This window comes from Budorcas taxicolor, chromosome 21 (assembly GCF_023091745.1).
Source record: "Budorcas taxicolor isolate Tak-1 chromosome 21, Takin1.1, whole genome shotgun sequence".
NCBI lineage: Eukaryota > Metazoa > Chordata > Mammalia > Artiodactyla > Bovidae > Budorcas > Budorcas taxicolor.
Genome location: NC_068930.1, coordinates 30383076 through 30399170, shown reverse-complemented (window position 1 = coordinate 30399170; position 16095 = coordinate 30383076). Strand labels below are relative to the sequence as shown.

General features: G+C 50.2%; 1 protein-coding gene across 1 annotated transcript in view; it reads right to left on the bottom strand.

The window, feature by feature from the left end:
- Positions 1–16095, bottom strand: part of ARNT2 (aryl hydrocarbon receptor nuclear translocator 2) — a 148120-nt gene that overhangs the window by 24592 nt on the left and 107433 nt on the right. The window contains exons 9-11 of the mRNA XM_052659662.1: positions 15705–15839; positions 11924–11998; positions 5244–5395 (exon numbers count right to left, since the gene is read on the bottom strand). Of these exons, the coding sequence (XP_052515622.1) occupies positions 5244–5395; positions 11924–11998; positions 15705–15839 (362 nt within the window). The remainder of the gene's footprint in view (positions 1–5243; positions 5396–11923; positions 11999–15704; positions 15840–16095) is intronic.

The following is a 16095-nucleotide window of genomic DNA, read 5'->3' as shown; positions in this document are numbered from 1 at the left end:
TGAGCAACCAGCCATTAAGGGGGCAGTCGGGGGCAGCCTGCTATCGTACCCCTGGGAGTAACAGGAATCCAACTCACAGCCATCAGGGTGGTGGGGGCGAGGGGGCGGGCAAGCTCAGCTGACCAGAGCAAGGATAATATCCTGTCCCCTCACCCCCATGGATCGAGCACCATCTGCATGCCCCCTGCGAAGGGCTCTGGGTGCCTGTGAAAGGGTTCGGAACTGGTATGATCCAGGACAGGGAGCAGCCTGAGTGCGGTTTTAGAGAGATGCTTCCAGGGCCAGATGGAAGGCAGGGAGCACCGGCCAGTGGGGATGACGGATGGTCACCCGGGAGATGGCGAAGCCTTGATGGAGGCAGAGGCAGAGGAGGAGGAAGTGGGCCAGAGAGGACCCCAGACAGAATCTGTGGGCCCCAGCTCTCTGCCAGCTGTCTGCTGCAGGTGGACGAGAGGTGGACCCAAGATAAGATGGGGCTTGGTGATTTGACAAGGTGTTTCGGCTCCTTCCTGACTCTAAACTCTGCACAGACCAGGAACGACGCCTTCCCTGTAGGTTTTCTTTGCTTCCTTTTACTCTCTGTTCACACATCCTGCCAACTAGCGGCCAGGTGGGCTGGGCCCACCAGGAAGCCATCCCGGAAGACATGGGGACCGTGGAGTTTCAGGGACACACATACACACCAGCACAACATGTAGCTGTGGTCATGTAGACACACAGTGACTCTGTAAGGGGTGGTCGCACAGGAGGGTGCGTGCTCAGCCCCAGCAGATGCACAGGAATGCTTTCTATCCCCCATTAAGGAGGGGGGTGCATAGGAAGGCACAGTGCCTGGGTCGTGCAAACGACTCCTGCTCAGCGGCAGCCCACAGTGTGTCTCCCTGACGGTGTCCATCCCCGACACTGACGGGCACTTTTCAAAGCTGGGCCTCCAGCATGTAAAATGGGAGCCTATGTTTTCTGGACTTTCCCTTTTCCTGCCTCGATGTGATAGGAAAACAGGCAAGCAGGGGACAAAGAGGCCTCCCTTTCAGCAGCTTCCAATGCTAACCATTCACACTCTGTTTCCCTGGGATGTTTCTTTTGGATGCTCTGGACAGAATGCAACTGGGTTTGCAATTCCCCCTTTCCCCCACAGGCAGAGAGCATCAAAGAACCTTTCCACAACAAGTCTGCCTATTGCTGGCGAGGACAGTCGGGTACAAACTGGGAGCCGGACTGTTCACACGATGGCTGTCACTGCCCTCTGCTGTCCACAGGCAACATTTGCTACATCCTCACCCAGAGGCCCTTAAATCAGCCTCTGCTGTGAGTCCGTGTGTGTGTGTGTGTGTGTGTGTGGTGGGGGGCGGGGGGGGGGGGGGCTCCTCACTCTGTCCAGTCTCAGTGAGCTGCGGGTAGTGATCGTTCTGAAAAGAGATGTAAGGACACCCCCGGGACAGAGTGTTCTGTTTTGTCCGTGATGCCTGACTTCCAGGAAAATAGGTCAGAGCCTCTGCCTGTGGCTGCTTTTAGGAGGAGGGAGCTTTCCTTTCCTTCCAGGCCCCTCTGTGACACTACCTGCTAGGGATGCGTTCTCAGAGGCCCTGGGTGTAAGTTGTTGATTCTTTGCCTCCCCTGTGCCCTCCTTGTGGCCTTTTACTCCCTCCTGTGTTTCCTCCCTCCTGCCACTCACTTCTCACGCTCTCCATGTGATGGGAGACACCTGGGGTGGCAGGGACCAGAGCAGAGGCATCCTGAGAGTACTGGACGCCTGGCACAGGTGCTCAGTGACCATCCATTGTGTTGCATCACAACAAAGCATGCAACTGTGAGTGCTGAAGCTTGTATTCATGTTGGAAGTGAATGAAGCATGGTGAGGACTTCCCCGGTGGTCCAGTGGTTAAGAATCCACCTGCCAATGCAGAGGACACGGTTTCAGTCCCCGGACAGGGGTCTGGGAAGATCTCACATGCCTCGGGGCACCTAAGCCTGTGCACCACAACTACTGAAGCTTGAGTTCTGGAGCTCGTGCTCTGCAACAAGAGAAGCCACTGCAATAAGAAGCCTGCACACCACAACTAAAGAAAGCCCGTGCAGAGCAACGAAGATGCAGAGAACCAAACAAACAAAAGAACAGTCGTAAATATAAGACAACCAAAAACCCCCAAAAGGGGAGCTTCAGTCTGTTCTTCTGCCCCAAATCCAGAGGACTCTGCCTATCCCCAGCCTGGGACCCTGCTCTCTACTGCTGAGCACGGCCTGCATGTAAGTGGCTTCAGTGACAGGCGGGCTGCTTCCATCACACCCTCCGAGGTTCCCTGGATCAGGCCATAGACACCAGGCATCACACACACAGAGCGAGGACCAGGAGAGAGCCCAGGTGTGGGGAGGAAGGCAGACAGGTGAACAGAAGAGAGGAGGGGAAGGATCATAGAAGGAGGTAGCTATCACTAAGAGCTGGTTAATACACTGGCACCAAAACGGTGGACGTTCTAGGATGCTGCCCGGGGCCTGGCATGGTGGTAGGCTGGCCCATCTCCATAGCTTTGGGCACAGGTAGCTGGTGGGGCTGGGACAGGTGAGGTGAGCCTGCAGATGAGCTGCAGTTTGAACAGATGCTGAGCAGACCTACTCTCTTGTTCGGTTCAGCCTTATCCCCTGGGGCTCCCACTGCCCAAACCCAGCTCCACGTCAATGAGCCCACCTGTTACTTCCTCCTAGAAGCCCTTCAGGTCTGGCCTGTGTCTCACCTCTACACCCCCCACTGCTGAACAAAGAAGGAGCTTCGAGATTCTACACCCTACGTATCTCACTCTTCCTCCTGTTTCTCAAGCTTCGTCATTTTCTCCAAGGCCAGGCCAGGACACAGGCCCAGCACTAACAGGCACCACTCTGCTCCCTCTCCTGCCCAAGTCGGGAAGAGTGGGAGAGGCAAAAACGCCTTCACTGGACTGAGTTTACCAAGCAGTGACTAGACACAGTCAGATATTAAAAAATAACAAAGATATGGGACTTGCCTGGTGGTCCAATGGTTAAGACTCTATGCTTCCACTGTGGTCAAGGGGGTGCAGGTTCAATCCCTGGTCAGGGAAATAAGATCCCACATGGCACAGGCCCAGCAAAAAAAAAAGTTACCTTTTTGCATTAGTGGATCTACAACTTAACTAGAGTTACTCCTGCTATTCTTACCACTGAAAGTCTTGACTAGGAGAAGGAGGTGTAAGAAGAATCAGAGCATCAGGTCAGTCAAGGGGTAAGATGTAAAGAGAGAGGAGATGGCTTGACAGGGAAAAATGACCAGTGAGAACGGGTTATTGATGGGGGTCCCCTGGTGGCTTCTGCGAGAGCAAGTTAGCAGAGCTGGTACCACACCAGGTTCTCGGCGGTCAAGGAGAGATGAACAGCGAGGGAGTCCAATACAAACACGTGGCAGGGCAGGAAGGGAAGCAAGCAGGTGGCAACAGAGGGGTTTTCTAAGATGAGGAGGCATGTCCCCAGGTGAGGGCCTCTGGAGGAAACCTGCAGCGCGACTGGGTGAGTACCGCCCATGGGAGACAGGATGTACCAGGAGCTAGAAGGAAAGTGGAGGGCTCGGTCCTGGAGGGGTGGCCTCGCCCTGGCTGGCCGCCAGCAGAGCAGGAGAGGAGGGGACTAGACAGACCCACATGAACAAGGAGGGGTTCATGCAGACGGCCCTGGCTTCCCTGTTCGCTGGAAGACAATACAATGTGCCCAGAGTTAGAAGCAAGCACGTGCTTAGCCAATCTGATGGAACTGGTAGAGAACAAGCCAAGAAACTGCCATGCAGCTGTGCCCCCTGGCAGGGGGGATGTAGCTGCCTCCATTAAGTCAGTAATGACCACTGGAGACCCCTCATCCCACCGCCCAGGGCTGCTGCACCACCAGAGAGATGCAAAAGCACCATCTACACTGAGGATCCAAGGGTGGGTGGTGGGTGGGGCCTGTCATTCTCCCCATTTTACAGATGAGCAACTGAGGCTTTGAAAGAGCAGGTGACTTGCCCAGGTGGGAGCTGGGACTGAAGCCCAGGTCACCGGTCCTCTGAGGGTCTTGTGTGGACCCATCTGTCCAGCTCTGTGCCTTGTGGTCCAGCAGCAGGGCCAAAGCCGAGACACTCAGTGTGGTGCTAGAAAGGAGGCTGCTTCCGGGGACCCAGAAGGGAACCGCCAAACTCAGGGAGCCTGCAATGGCAATGGAGAGCTCTGGGCAAGCCAGAAGGTCACTCACAGTTACGGCCTGGAGGTGCTGGTGTCTGGGGAGGAGGGTGGTCATAGATGAGGACGGGGAGATGGCCAGGGTGGGGACAGACTCCACAGCTTAGTGTGGAACCTGGGAAAGTGGAGGGCAGCAGTGCCGCTGACCGGAGACACGGGGACGCATGGGCACAGTTCCCACCATGTATGCTCGTCTCACGCCCTGCAGACTGCGCGCCCCCCACCCCAAAAACTGGGCACGGCTTCCACGTGCTCCCGTGCCTGTGGACATCATTTTGCCTTTGTCCATGTTGGTTCTTTGGACTGCTGATATTTCCTCAAGAATAAGTCCAGAGAGGAGGCATGACCTGTCTGTATCTAGAAGCCCGACCTCATCATACCCTCCGGGAAACCTGAGAGAGAGTTGTTATCACCCCTTCCACCAATGGGGAATGAAGGCTGAGAGATGAAGGGGCACAGTCAAGGTCACACAGCAGGGAATCGGGGGCCACGACTGGAGCTCAGGTCTGTGTGTTAACACACGTAGGGTACAGCAGCAAAGCCAGCAGGGATCTCGGAGGACTGCGTCAGTGACTGGACAGCCAAGAAGCCCTGTGACCCTAAGGTGCTCATCCCTGTGCTGCCTGGCCCCCATGCCCCAGAACTGCCAAGAGGCTCAGCCTCACTCCTCCACCTCCTGGCTTCAGCTGGCACAGCAGGGAGCCCCAAGGAAGCCCCCAGCTCCACTCTGCTGGGCTCTGCACTCAGGGAGATCATGGAAACCAGAGCATCCTGAACCAACCAACCGTGTGATGGAGAGGGAGTACCACCAGGGTCACCAGTCAGCACTGAGGGCTCCCAATCAGGAGGGCCTTGAGAAGGGGGACCTGGGAGGAGACAGTGAAGAGGGGCCAGTGTTGCTTCCTCCTGCTCCTTAGTCTCCTGCAGGGATCTGCAGCTGCCGGCAGAGCCAGAGCCTGCAGGGAGGAGAGCGTCACGGAACACTAGCGCCGGCTGGGACCTGGGGAGGGGCGGGCGGGTACATACTTGACGTTGGTGTTGGTGCAGATGATGTACTCTATCTCATCGGAATAAGGGTTCTGGAAGGTGAAGCTGCTGGTGCGGATCAACACCCACTCGCGGTTCTTGGTGCGGAACCGATACATGACCGACAGCACTTGGCCTTTCAGCTTCACCACCTGAGCAAACATTTGGAGAAGGAAGTCAGCGGGAGGAAGGAAGATGCCAGACAGAGCGGGGAGGCAGCAAGCAGTGCAGGCTTGGCGGGGGCCAGCGGGAGCCCAGAACAGGAGCATCGTGGCCACAGACAGGCACAGAGGGAGGGCGGTCACCCTCAGGGGAAGCTCGGTCCACTCCCCCTTGAGATGGGACCCTGCACTTGGGTCGTTCTGCCACCACCCTGTGAGAAACCAATTAGTCAATGCCCTTTTTAAAATACTGGCGTATAATTGCTTTACAATGTTGTGTTAGTTTCTGCTGTACAGCAACGTGAACCAGCTGTACATAAACATATATCCCGTGCCCTCTTGAGCCTCCCTCCGTCTCACGCCCCATCCCACCCATCTAGGTCATCACAGAGCACCAAGCTGAGCCCCGTGTGCTATACAGCACCTCCCATTCACTAGCTGTTTCACACATGGTAGTGGATATATGTCAATGCTACTCTCCCAATTTGTTCCACCTACCCCTTCAAAGCCCATTTTATATCAGAACATTTTAGCTTTTAGAAATCAGACGACGAAAACTCTATAAGCTGGAGGGTTTCCCTTTTTGTCTTGGCTACCAGGGCACTCTGAGCTTGGTGCCCATGCCCTGATACAGTTAACTCAGGTACGTAGTGACGTTGTACTCGTGGGTTTATTCCTTCATGCTTCACATTAAGAAATTCTTAAACTCCATTTAACATTGCAGATTGGATTAAATATACTCTCTGGGAGGAGATACAATAAAATAACAAATTTCTATGCATTATCTATTACTACTTCTTTGTGGCCCCCTCAATGAGGCATACGAGATTTTAGTCCCCTGACCAGGGATGCCCCCTGCAATGGGAATCTTAACCATTGGACTGCTAGGGAAGCTCCTCTATTATGACTTTTATGTTGCAGTACAGTTTCCAAGATACTTCTCAATGTAATCCCTCACAGGAACTTGAAGAGGTGGGCTTTTACTATTTATAAAGATAATGCTCAGCATCACAGAAATAAAATAAGTTGTCCGAGATCAGACAACTTAGGTAGAAAACCTGGGACAGGAACCAAAATCTTATTTCCAAACCACGAGTATGTTTCAGGGGACACATAGCTGGCTTTCCAGCTTTATGCACACACACAATCTATCACATGCAGAAACCCCAAGATGCTGAGACTGGATGGCAGGGTGCAGGTGCAAGAAGGTGACACCAGGGGCAGTTCTCAGCTGAATCAGGAAAGAAGGAGAAAGGATACAGAAGGCCGGTGGGTTCAGGACTGGGTGTGATGATGCCTCCAGGACAAAGCAAGGGGAACAGGAGCGCCCCCTCCTGGTCTGCGCATCCCAGATCCTGGGGCTGGGAGGCAACCAGCCTCCTGACTGAGGATCACAATGTGACCAGAGATAAGAACTGGGACCCGGGTCCTTGCCCCTAACCCTTGGCACTTGTACTTTATTCTGGTTGAACGTCAGCAGCAGCCGGGGTCAGGGACCCCATGGTCGCCGAGAGCCTGCACCCTCAGCCCAGGACCCGGCAGAGAGTTAAGCGCCTCAAGCCCATTTCCTGAGCTGACTCAACACTTCAGTATGGTGGGGGGAGGCCAGGCCAGGACGCCCAGGGGTGCCCGCTAGCAAAACTGCAGCCTCAACAGGAAGCCGGCCAGAGGTCAAGGCCATGTGCTCTTCAGGGCCGTTTTCCAAGGGGGTTCTCTGAATTTGCACAAAGCACCTGGGATGCAGGCAGCGCCCCCGTGGTGAGACCATGTCTACTGTGTTCTGAAGCTTGAGGATGGTGCCTTTTCCTGCTTCCTCTAACCAGGATGCCTGAGATGGTGTGAAATTTTTTGATTCCATGGAACACACACTCTCAGGCACCGACTGTGTGAGAGCTCAGCCCCTGCTGTTAGTCGCTCAGTCGTGTCCAACTTTTTGTGACCCCATGGACTGTAGCCTGCCAGGTTCCTCTGTCCATGAGATTCTCCAGACAAGAATACTGGAGTGGGTTGCCATTTCCTTCTCTAGGGGATCTTCCTGACTCAGGGATTGAACCCGCGTCTTCTGCATTGCAGGCAGATTCTTTATACCATCTAAGCCACCAAGGAAGCCCCTTGGCCCCTGGAGCCATGGGTAAAGAGCAAGGGCGGGAGGGAGCCCAGCCTTGCACCTGCCAGGGGCTGACTTACAAATATCTTGTGCGTGTCACCTCCCGTGGTCCTCACAACAGTGCCTGGTGTATCTGGAAGCTGAACCTCAAAGGAGGGAACTCTCCTGCCAAAGCCTTGTGACAGAGGAGGTTAATCTCAAAACTAAAGGTCTGCTGTCTTCAGCTTGGAAATGAAAAGAGCCCCATTCATCCCATTCTCATGGGAGAGAAATCTGATTCTGCCCATTGGGCACCATGAAAGGAAAGGTTAGTTTCTTTTTATTTATTTATTTGACTGTGCTGGGTCTTAGTTGTGGCATGTGGGATCTAGTTCCCTGACCAGGGATGAAACCCGGGTCCCACGCATTGGAAGCTCAGAGTCTTAACCACTGCACCACCAGGAAAGTCCCAAGAAACAATTAGCCTCCATTGCATCTGGCCAAGGATCTCTGAAGTATTAGAGAACTAAAAAAGATATAACACAGGGCACTTGAACGGCATCGTCGACTCAATGGACATGAGTCTGAGCAAACTAAGGGAGCTAGTGAAGCATGGGGAAACCTGGTGTGCTATTATGTAGTTCATGGGGTCGCAAGGAGTTGGACCTGACTGAGCGACTGAACAACAACAACGAAAATAGGGAACTCTCCTGCCAAAGCCTCATGACTGAGGAGGAGCAGAGGCAGGATGGGACCCCACGTCTACCTGACCTCTGTCTTTCCCCGACGCGCTAGAGGTGAGACAGAACCGTTGTGTCGTCCCCAGAGAGCCTCTCACCAGCACAGGAGGGGTGGGTGCGTGGGTAACTGTAACTCGGAGAGCAAACACGACAGAAACATAGGATCAGGTGCCATGGGTTACCAGGAAGTCAGGGACAGGCTTTCTCAGGATCCAGAAAGGGTTCCTGGAGGGAGGTGGGTTTGGGTGACATGCTGGCTGGTAAAGCTCTGGCTGAAACTGAAACTCCAGTACTCTGGCCCCATGATGCGAAGAACTGACTCACTGTTAAAGCCTCTTGATGCTGGGGAAGATTGAGGGCAGAAGTAGTTGACAGAGGATGAGATGGTTGGATGGCATCACCAACTCCATGGACATGAGTTTGAGCAAACTGGGAGATAGTAAAGGACAGGGAACCCTGGCATGCTGCAGTCCATGGGGTTGCAAAGAGTTGGACACGACTGAGTGACTGAACAATGACAAAGCTTTGGAGAGGGTTTCCCTGGGGCAGAGGGCGCAGATGAGCACATGTCTGGGGGTGGGGAGACCTAAGGTGCTATGTGGGTGGGACCACGCATGTAAGGCAGTAGAGGTGTCACAGTCCAGGCCTGGAGACAAGGCTGGTGCATTCACCTGTGCTTTCTTCAGGTATGATGCTAGTACTCGAGACCAACAAGGCCAGGTATAAAGCCAGCCCAGCCCAGCTGTTCCTGCAAACACCTTTACTCACCACCACCACCACCACCGCCACCACCACCACCACCACCATCACTGTGGAAGACATCTGAGCAGAGAGAAGGAGGAGCCTGCCTTAATCTCCCTGGGTCCCACTCTTCCATCTGACATCCAGGTCACCTGGGATCCAGACAGGGCATCAGAGTCCAGAGCAGACTCGGGATTCCCACCCCATTGGGGCCCCGTCTGGCATGCTGTCATCCCACCAACCACAAATTCCTCACAAACTCGTGATCCCACACTAAAGTCTCATATCTGGATCATTCAAAATGTCTGTTTAAATCCAGAGTTCAAGGACTTGCTCTGAACTCACACAGCCTCCTCTGGGCTTTTTGCAAAAATAAGTCACTTCCTTTTATCAACATTTGTCCTCCACCCTGACCGCTGGTGGCTGGAACCCAATGAACACAGGCAAGGAGCCCTGGCCTGGCTCTTCAGCGCGTCCGTGTGGCTGCTGGTTGCTGCCTGCTGAGCCAGGTGACCCACCCTGGCTGCCGGCTATCGGATGGGGCTGCTTTGGTTTCACCTCCTGCCCCAGGAATGAGGTGGCTGCTCTCAGAGCCAGGGTTACTTAAGCAGAATCCTGGGGTGGGATCGATGTTTTACTCCTTCTCTTTCTTTTCTAAACTAACCAGGTTCTGATAGTGTCAGCAGTTTTAAATCTCTGAGGTGCTGTCAGATGGAGAGGTCTGTGTGGGGAGTTTGGGGATGGAGGCGGACACTTCGGAAGGAGGCAGGCTCTGATTCCAGTTCTGTTATCACCTTGCTGTGTGACTTGGAGCAAGTGACTGAACCTCTCTAAGTCCTGGTTTTCACTGCAAAAAGTAGGAATGATAAGATATTGCGAAGGATCGAGGATTATACAGGATAAAATATGTGTGACGAAGGGTCCATTGTTGTTCAGTTGCTAAGTCGTGTCTGAGTGCGATTCCATGGACTACAGCCTGTCAGGCTCCTCTGTCCACGGGATTTCCCAGGCAAGAGAACTGGAGTGCATTTCCATTTCCTTCTCCAGGGGATCTTTCCAACCCATGGATCAAACTCATGTCTCCTGCATTGGCAGGCAGATTCTTTGCCACTGAGCCACCTGGGAAGCCCAAGGAAGCTGTTGCAACACTCAAAATACATGGACGCGTGGCCTGGGCAAGGTCAGTAAGAACAAGAGAGGGAGAAGAGGGCAGGTTACTGGTGTCCTTTGAGGGGGGCTGGAGTCAGGAGGACCGATCGGGCAAGATGTGGGAGATCAAGGGAAGAATGAAGACTTTTTCTTGGTTTCTGACCTTTGTATCCAGAAGACCAGTGGTACAAAGGAGACTGGGGGCTGTGAGATGAGAGTGGAGCACTGTGTTGGAAGGTTCGTGGGCACTCAAGTGCAGGTGTGGGCTAGGTATCTGCACATCCACAGGTGACGATATGGACTGAACTCATCCAGTAGGTACAATCACCCGAATACTAGAGAGAAGGAGAGAAGGTGCCAGGAACAGAGCCTCAGAGTATCACGGCTTGGAGATGCAGGCAGAGATGAAGGATGGACAACAAAGCAGCCTAACAGGTGGAAAGGTAACCAGGAGCTGGTGCTATTTGGGAAGAACAGAGCAGCAGGGCACAAGTCGGGTCATGTGATCTGCATGCACAGGTGTGGTATAACTGGAGCCCTAGGTCTGTGCGTGCAGACAGCTCCATGCCTTTCACAGGAGAGCTCAGTGTGGAGGCACTCATTCTGATCCACTTGCAAAGCAGAATGTCAAGGACTTATTCTCTCAGATGAATGACAAACCATGATTCCCTCTTAAAAAGCAATTCAAAGGCCCTTCTGTAACATTACCCATCCTTTTCCCTGCAGGGGCTGAAGCGAGTCCTTGGAACCCTTTGAGGAACTGGCTCTCTCTCTGCTCCCAGGTGGACCCATACTCAAGAGGGGGCAGGTCCGCAGTGACAGTCCTGCTTCTCTCACTCCCTACCAATGTGACCTTATGGAATTCCTTCACGAAGCTTCACTCGACTCGCCTGTAGCGTGAGGATAATAACACCCACTCCTGTGACTGTTGTGAAGTTTCAGGAAAGCAGTGTGTGCAAAAGGGGTTTCCACACTGCCTGGCACATAGTAGGTGCTCAGTAAACAGCATCTAGTTCTAACGACGCTCTGGATGCAGTGAGCATAGTGGCCTTTCTCTCAGACCTCCACGGTCACCCTCGGTCCTTCTCTCTCCTTCACTGTCTCTGTTCACATTGTCAGCATCGTGACCCAGCAACCACCTCCTCTGCTGCTCCTGCCCCAGTTCTGTCTCATCACCAGGGCAACCGAAGCAGCCTTCTGATTTGTCTTTTGTTCCATTTATTTCGCATCCTTGTCTCTTCCACATACCTGGGCTGCCATACCTGGGTTTTTCAAAACATCGCTCCACTTCAAATCCTCAAGGGAATCCTTACTTAAACGACTCAGGAGAGAATTTAAGTTCCCGGTGATGGCATATGAGGCCCTTCAGAATCTGGCCTCATCGGCCTCTTCTTTGACCACTGCCCACCTCCTCCCGACAAGGCGGCCAGTGTCGCTGTAGCCATGAGGAACTACTTAAAACTCTCCCAACAGGCTGTGCTCTTCTTTGCATCTCTGGTGCTGGCCCCTTGTCTAGAATGTTCTGTCATTTCTTCTCTGCTCATCTGTTAAGACCCATCCTGATTGTTGCCTCCCCTCAGAGACTGTTCCTCACCCTGTCAACCTTGTCCTCCTCTGCTCTTCTCTCAAGACACAGAAATTCCTTACTGATGGCCTGCCCTCCCCACTGGACTGCGAGCTCCTTCATTCCAGGGGCCTCTGATGCCTTGGAGAGGGGGTCCCTGCTGCTTGCCTGGCACATGGAAGGACCACATCCATGTGTACCCAGTTTCTACATCAGCTGGAAATGAACATTCATGGTACCTGCTGGAAACTCTCCCGAAGATGGCTCTGATCCTCGGAGTGGCAGAACTCCAAAATGTCCTTTCCTAGAAGATCCTAGAGAGAGAGACAAGCTTTAATACTCCCCAACCCCACGTTTCATTGTTTATATATCACTGTTAGACAAGAGTGTTCACATACATCCCCTTCAACTCATCTCCTTTAGCGCACACCATCATAAGGGGGAAAAAAGTGGATGGAAATGTTTTCCTTGCGTGATTAAGGAGCTGGCATCTGGTGCCCCATCCTCAGTGCCTCTGGCATGTTCAGTACGGACTTCTAATTTTGCTAAGGAACTAGAGCAGCAGCTTCAGAATGCAATTTTATTTCTGTTTGCCTTGGAAAGGCAGACTGTACAGTCGAGCTCTAATAAACATTTTAATAAACATAAAAAGAACACAAGTGGTAGCATGAAGATGGATGTGTAGCCTATGAAACCTGGAATTGTTTAAATGGGGGGAACTGCAGCTCTCTTGTGCCTGGAGAAAAGCAGTTATCATAAAATAACTAAACTTGTTAAGTCTGTTGACTACCTACCTTCGTTCATCTATGTTTTATTCAAAGGACCCAGCAATAACCCCAAACAAAAGTGTTTTGCAATGAAACCAACTGGAATGAGAGAAACCGTCCAAAAGCAAATGGGTTATAGGAAACTGGTCCAGTTGGAAGTATCTTCAGCAGCAAAGAGTTTCAACAAAGTCATCGATCAGAACCCAAATCAGCAAATGGCCTCAGTGGGTGCTGACGCTGGCAGGGGAAAGGACTCTTATCTGTGCCAAGAAACACCTAGATCCAGATGCCCATGGAAGGTGGCCGGCGGATAAATGAATCAGGCTGGAAAGACAAGTCATCAGAGGTCACAGTGAATTTGGAAAGAGATTAATTTTCCCCTTCATTCCATCCCAGAATTCTGAGGTTTACATCAGTCTAGAGATGAAGAATTCAATGAATGGTTCCCATATTTCAATTTAGTCTGTTTCTAGTTATAAAACAGACATGTAATTAAAAAACCCCCCATCAATGTCACCCAAACTCTGTTTCTCAGAACAAAGATTCTTTTTCTTCTTTCTTGTTTGTTCCAATGCTTTTTATATTGGAAGAAATTTAAATCTACAGAAAAGTTGAAAGGGTAGTGTAATTCACACCTGTGGGTCGTTTTAACTGGATTCATCAACTGTCAGTATTTTGCCATATTTGCATTTTTCTCTTTCTTTCATATATATGCAACTATAAATATATAAGAAACATAAAAGTAAATACAAATGAAATATCATACCTATGCACAAATATATCTAAAATATATTTACATATCTTATTTTAAATTATATTTAAAATATGTTTATATATTTAATTTTTTTGTTGAATCATTTGAAAACAATTAGCAGGAATCACGATGCTCCTCATATATGAAATATGTGTCTTTTTGCGACCCCATGGTCTATCCATGGAATTTTCTAGGCAAGAACAGTGGAGTAGATTGCTGTTCCCTTCTCCAGGGGATCTTCCTGACCCAGGGAATTGAACCAGGGTCTCCTGCATTGCAGGCAGAATTTTTAGCATCTGTGCTACCAGGGAAGCCCCATATAAATGACATTTTCTTACAAATCCATAATGTACCATATTATACCTTAAAAATCAATAATTATTTGATAAAATCACCTAACATCAACATTTCCTCACTTGTCTCCCAGTTGTCCTTTATAGCTATACATCTTCAGGCTGAGGACCCAAGGAAGGCTTTTACGTTGCATACTGTTATTTTATCTCTTTGGTTTATCTTAATTTGGAACAATCTCTCCAAGCCAGGCTTCAGCAATACATGAACCGTGAACTTCCTGATGTTCAAGCTGGTTTTAGAAAAGGCAGAAAAACCAGAGATCAAATTGCCAACATGCGCTGGATCATGGAAAAAGCGAGAGAGTTCCAGAAAAACATCTATTTCTGATTTCTTGACTATGCCAAAGGCTTTGACTGTGTGGATCACAATATACTGTGGAAAATTCTGAAAGAGATGGGAATACCAGACCACCTGACCTGCCTCTTGAGAAATCTGTATGCAGGTCAGGAAGCAACAGTTAGAACTGGACATGGAACAACAGACTGGTTCCAAATGGGAAAAGGAGTACATCAAGGCTGTATATTGTCACCCTGCTTATTTAACTTATATGCAGAGTGCATCATGAGAAATGCTGGACTGGAAGAAGCACAAGCTGAAATCAAGATTGCTGGGAGAAATATCAATAACCTCAGCTATGCAGATGACACCACCCTTATGGCAGAAAGTGAAGAGGAACTAAAAAGCCTCTTGATGAAAGTGAAAGTGGAGAGTGAAAAAGTTGGCTTAAAGCTCAACATTCAGAAAATGAAGATCATGGCATCCGGTCCCATCACTTCATGGGAAATAGATGGGGAAATAGTGGAAACAGTGAAAGACTTTATTTTTTTGGGCTCCAAAATCACTGCAGATGGTGACTGCAACCATGAAATTAAAAGACGCTTACTCCTTGGAAGAAAAGTTATGACCAACCTAGATAGCATATTCAAAAGCAGAGATATTACGTTGCCGACTAAGGTCCGTCTAGTCAAAGCTATGGTTTTTCCAGTAGTCATGTATGGATGTGAGAGTTGGACTGTGAAGAAGGCTGAGTGCCAAAGAATTGATGAGTTTGAACTGTGGTGTTGAAGAAGACTCTTGAGAGTCCCTTGGACTGCAAGGAGATCCAACCAGTCCATTCTGAAGGAGATCAGCCCTGGGATTTTTTTGGAGGGAATGATGCTAAAGCTGAAACTCTAGTTCTTTGGCTACCTCATGCGAAGAGTTGACTCACTGGAAAAGACTCTGATGCTGGGAGGGATTGGGGGCAGGAGGAGAAGGGGACAACAGAGGATGAGATGGCTGGAGGGCATCACTGACTCCATGGACGTGAGTCTGAGTGAACTCCGGGAGTTGGTGATGGACAGGAAGACCTGGTGTGCTGCGATTCATGGGGTCACAAAGAGTCGGACACAACTGAGCGACTGAACTGAACTGAACTGAACTCCTGACTTTTGATATTTTTTGTGATTTTTGTGTTTTTCACTTAAAAAAAAAAAAAGACCTTGAAAATCCTGTAAAAAGAGGATCCATATACATTTGAGAAACAATGGTGAGACAAAATTCAGGGAACATCTTTAAGACATTTCAGGGTCTTTCACATGAATATACTTTTAAAGTTTCTAAGGAGATTTCCTATTTGGTATTCATCAAAATTAATTGATAAGAGAGTCTCTTTTTCATAGAACATCTTAATTCTAGTTTGAGAAAAATCTAGAGCTAGATTAAACAAAATGGTTAGCACAAAAAACTGAGTTAATTTTAAGCAGTGCAGTTGCATACAATAACCTTTTTTGCTTTGGAAGGCCATTACCCAGGCAAGGAGATGGATTTTTATGCTGTTTTTCCCTGTATCGTCCCTGTATTATATCTTTAACAAATGAGGTAGGTGAATTTTGAAAGTGAAAGTGTTAATCGATCAGTCATGTCCGACTCTTTGTGACCCCATTGTCTGTAGCCTGCCAGGGTCTTCTCCATGGGATTCTTCAGGGAAGAATACTGGATTGGGTTGCCATGCCCTTCTCCAGGGGATCTTCTTAACCCAGGGATTGAACCCAGGTGTCCTGCAGTGCAAGTAGATTCTTTACCATCTGAGCCACCAGGGAAGCCCAGGTACATTTTAAATTAAACTAAATCTCCAGCCGACTCCATGAGCTCAAAACCACCTACCTGAGGCTGGTAGCCAATCACACTGATGCACCTTGGGTCCACAAACGTGATGATCCCATCAGAGTTATGCCGTGATAAGAATTCCGTGGGCACTGACATCCCACTCATGTCCATGCACACAGGAGAGCTGGTCACCTGGAATGGAGAAATCCACAGGGAGGCAGTTTTAACACAGACAGAGACAGTGATGGAGACTGAGTTAGAGAACAATCCACGTGGATTTAGTTTCACAGATCCTTCCAGGTCATGAGTACAATGAGTTCAAAATGTTTGACAATAAATGCAGGAGACGGTGTGGAGAAAAGGAAACCCTCCTACATTGTTGGTGGGAATGTAAATTGGTGCAAACACTACAGAGAGCAGTAGGGAGGTTCCTTAAAAAAACTAAAAC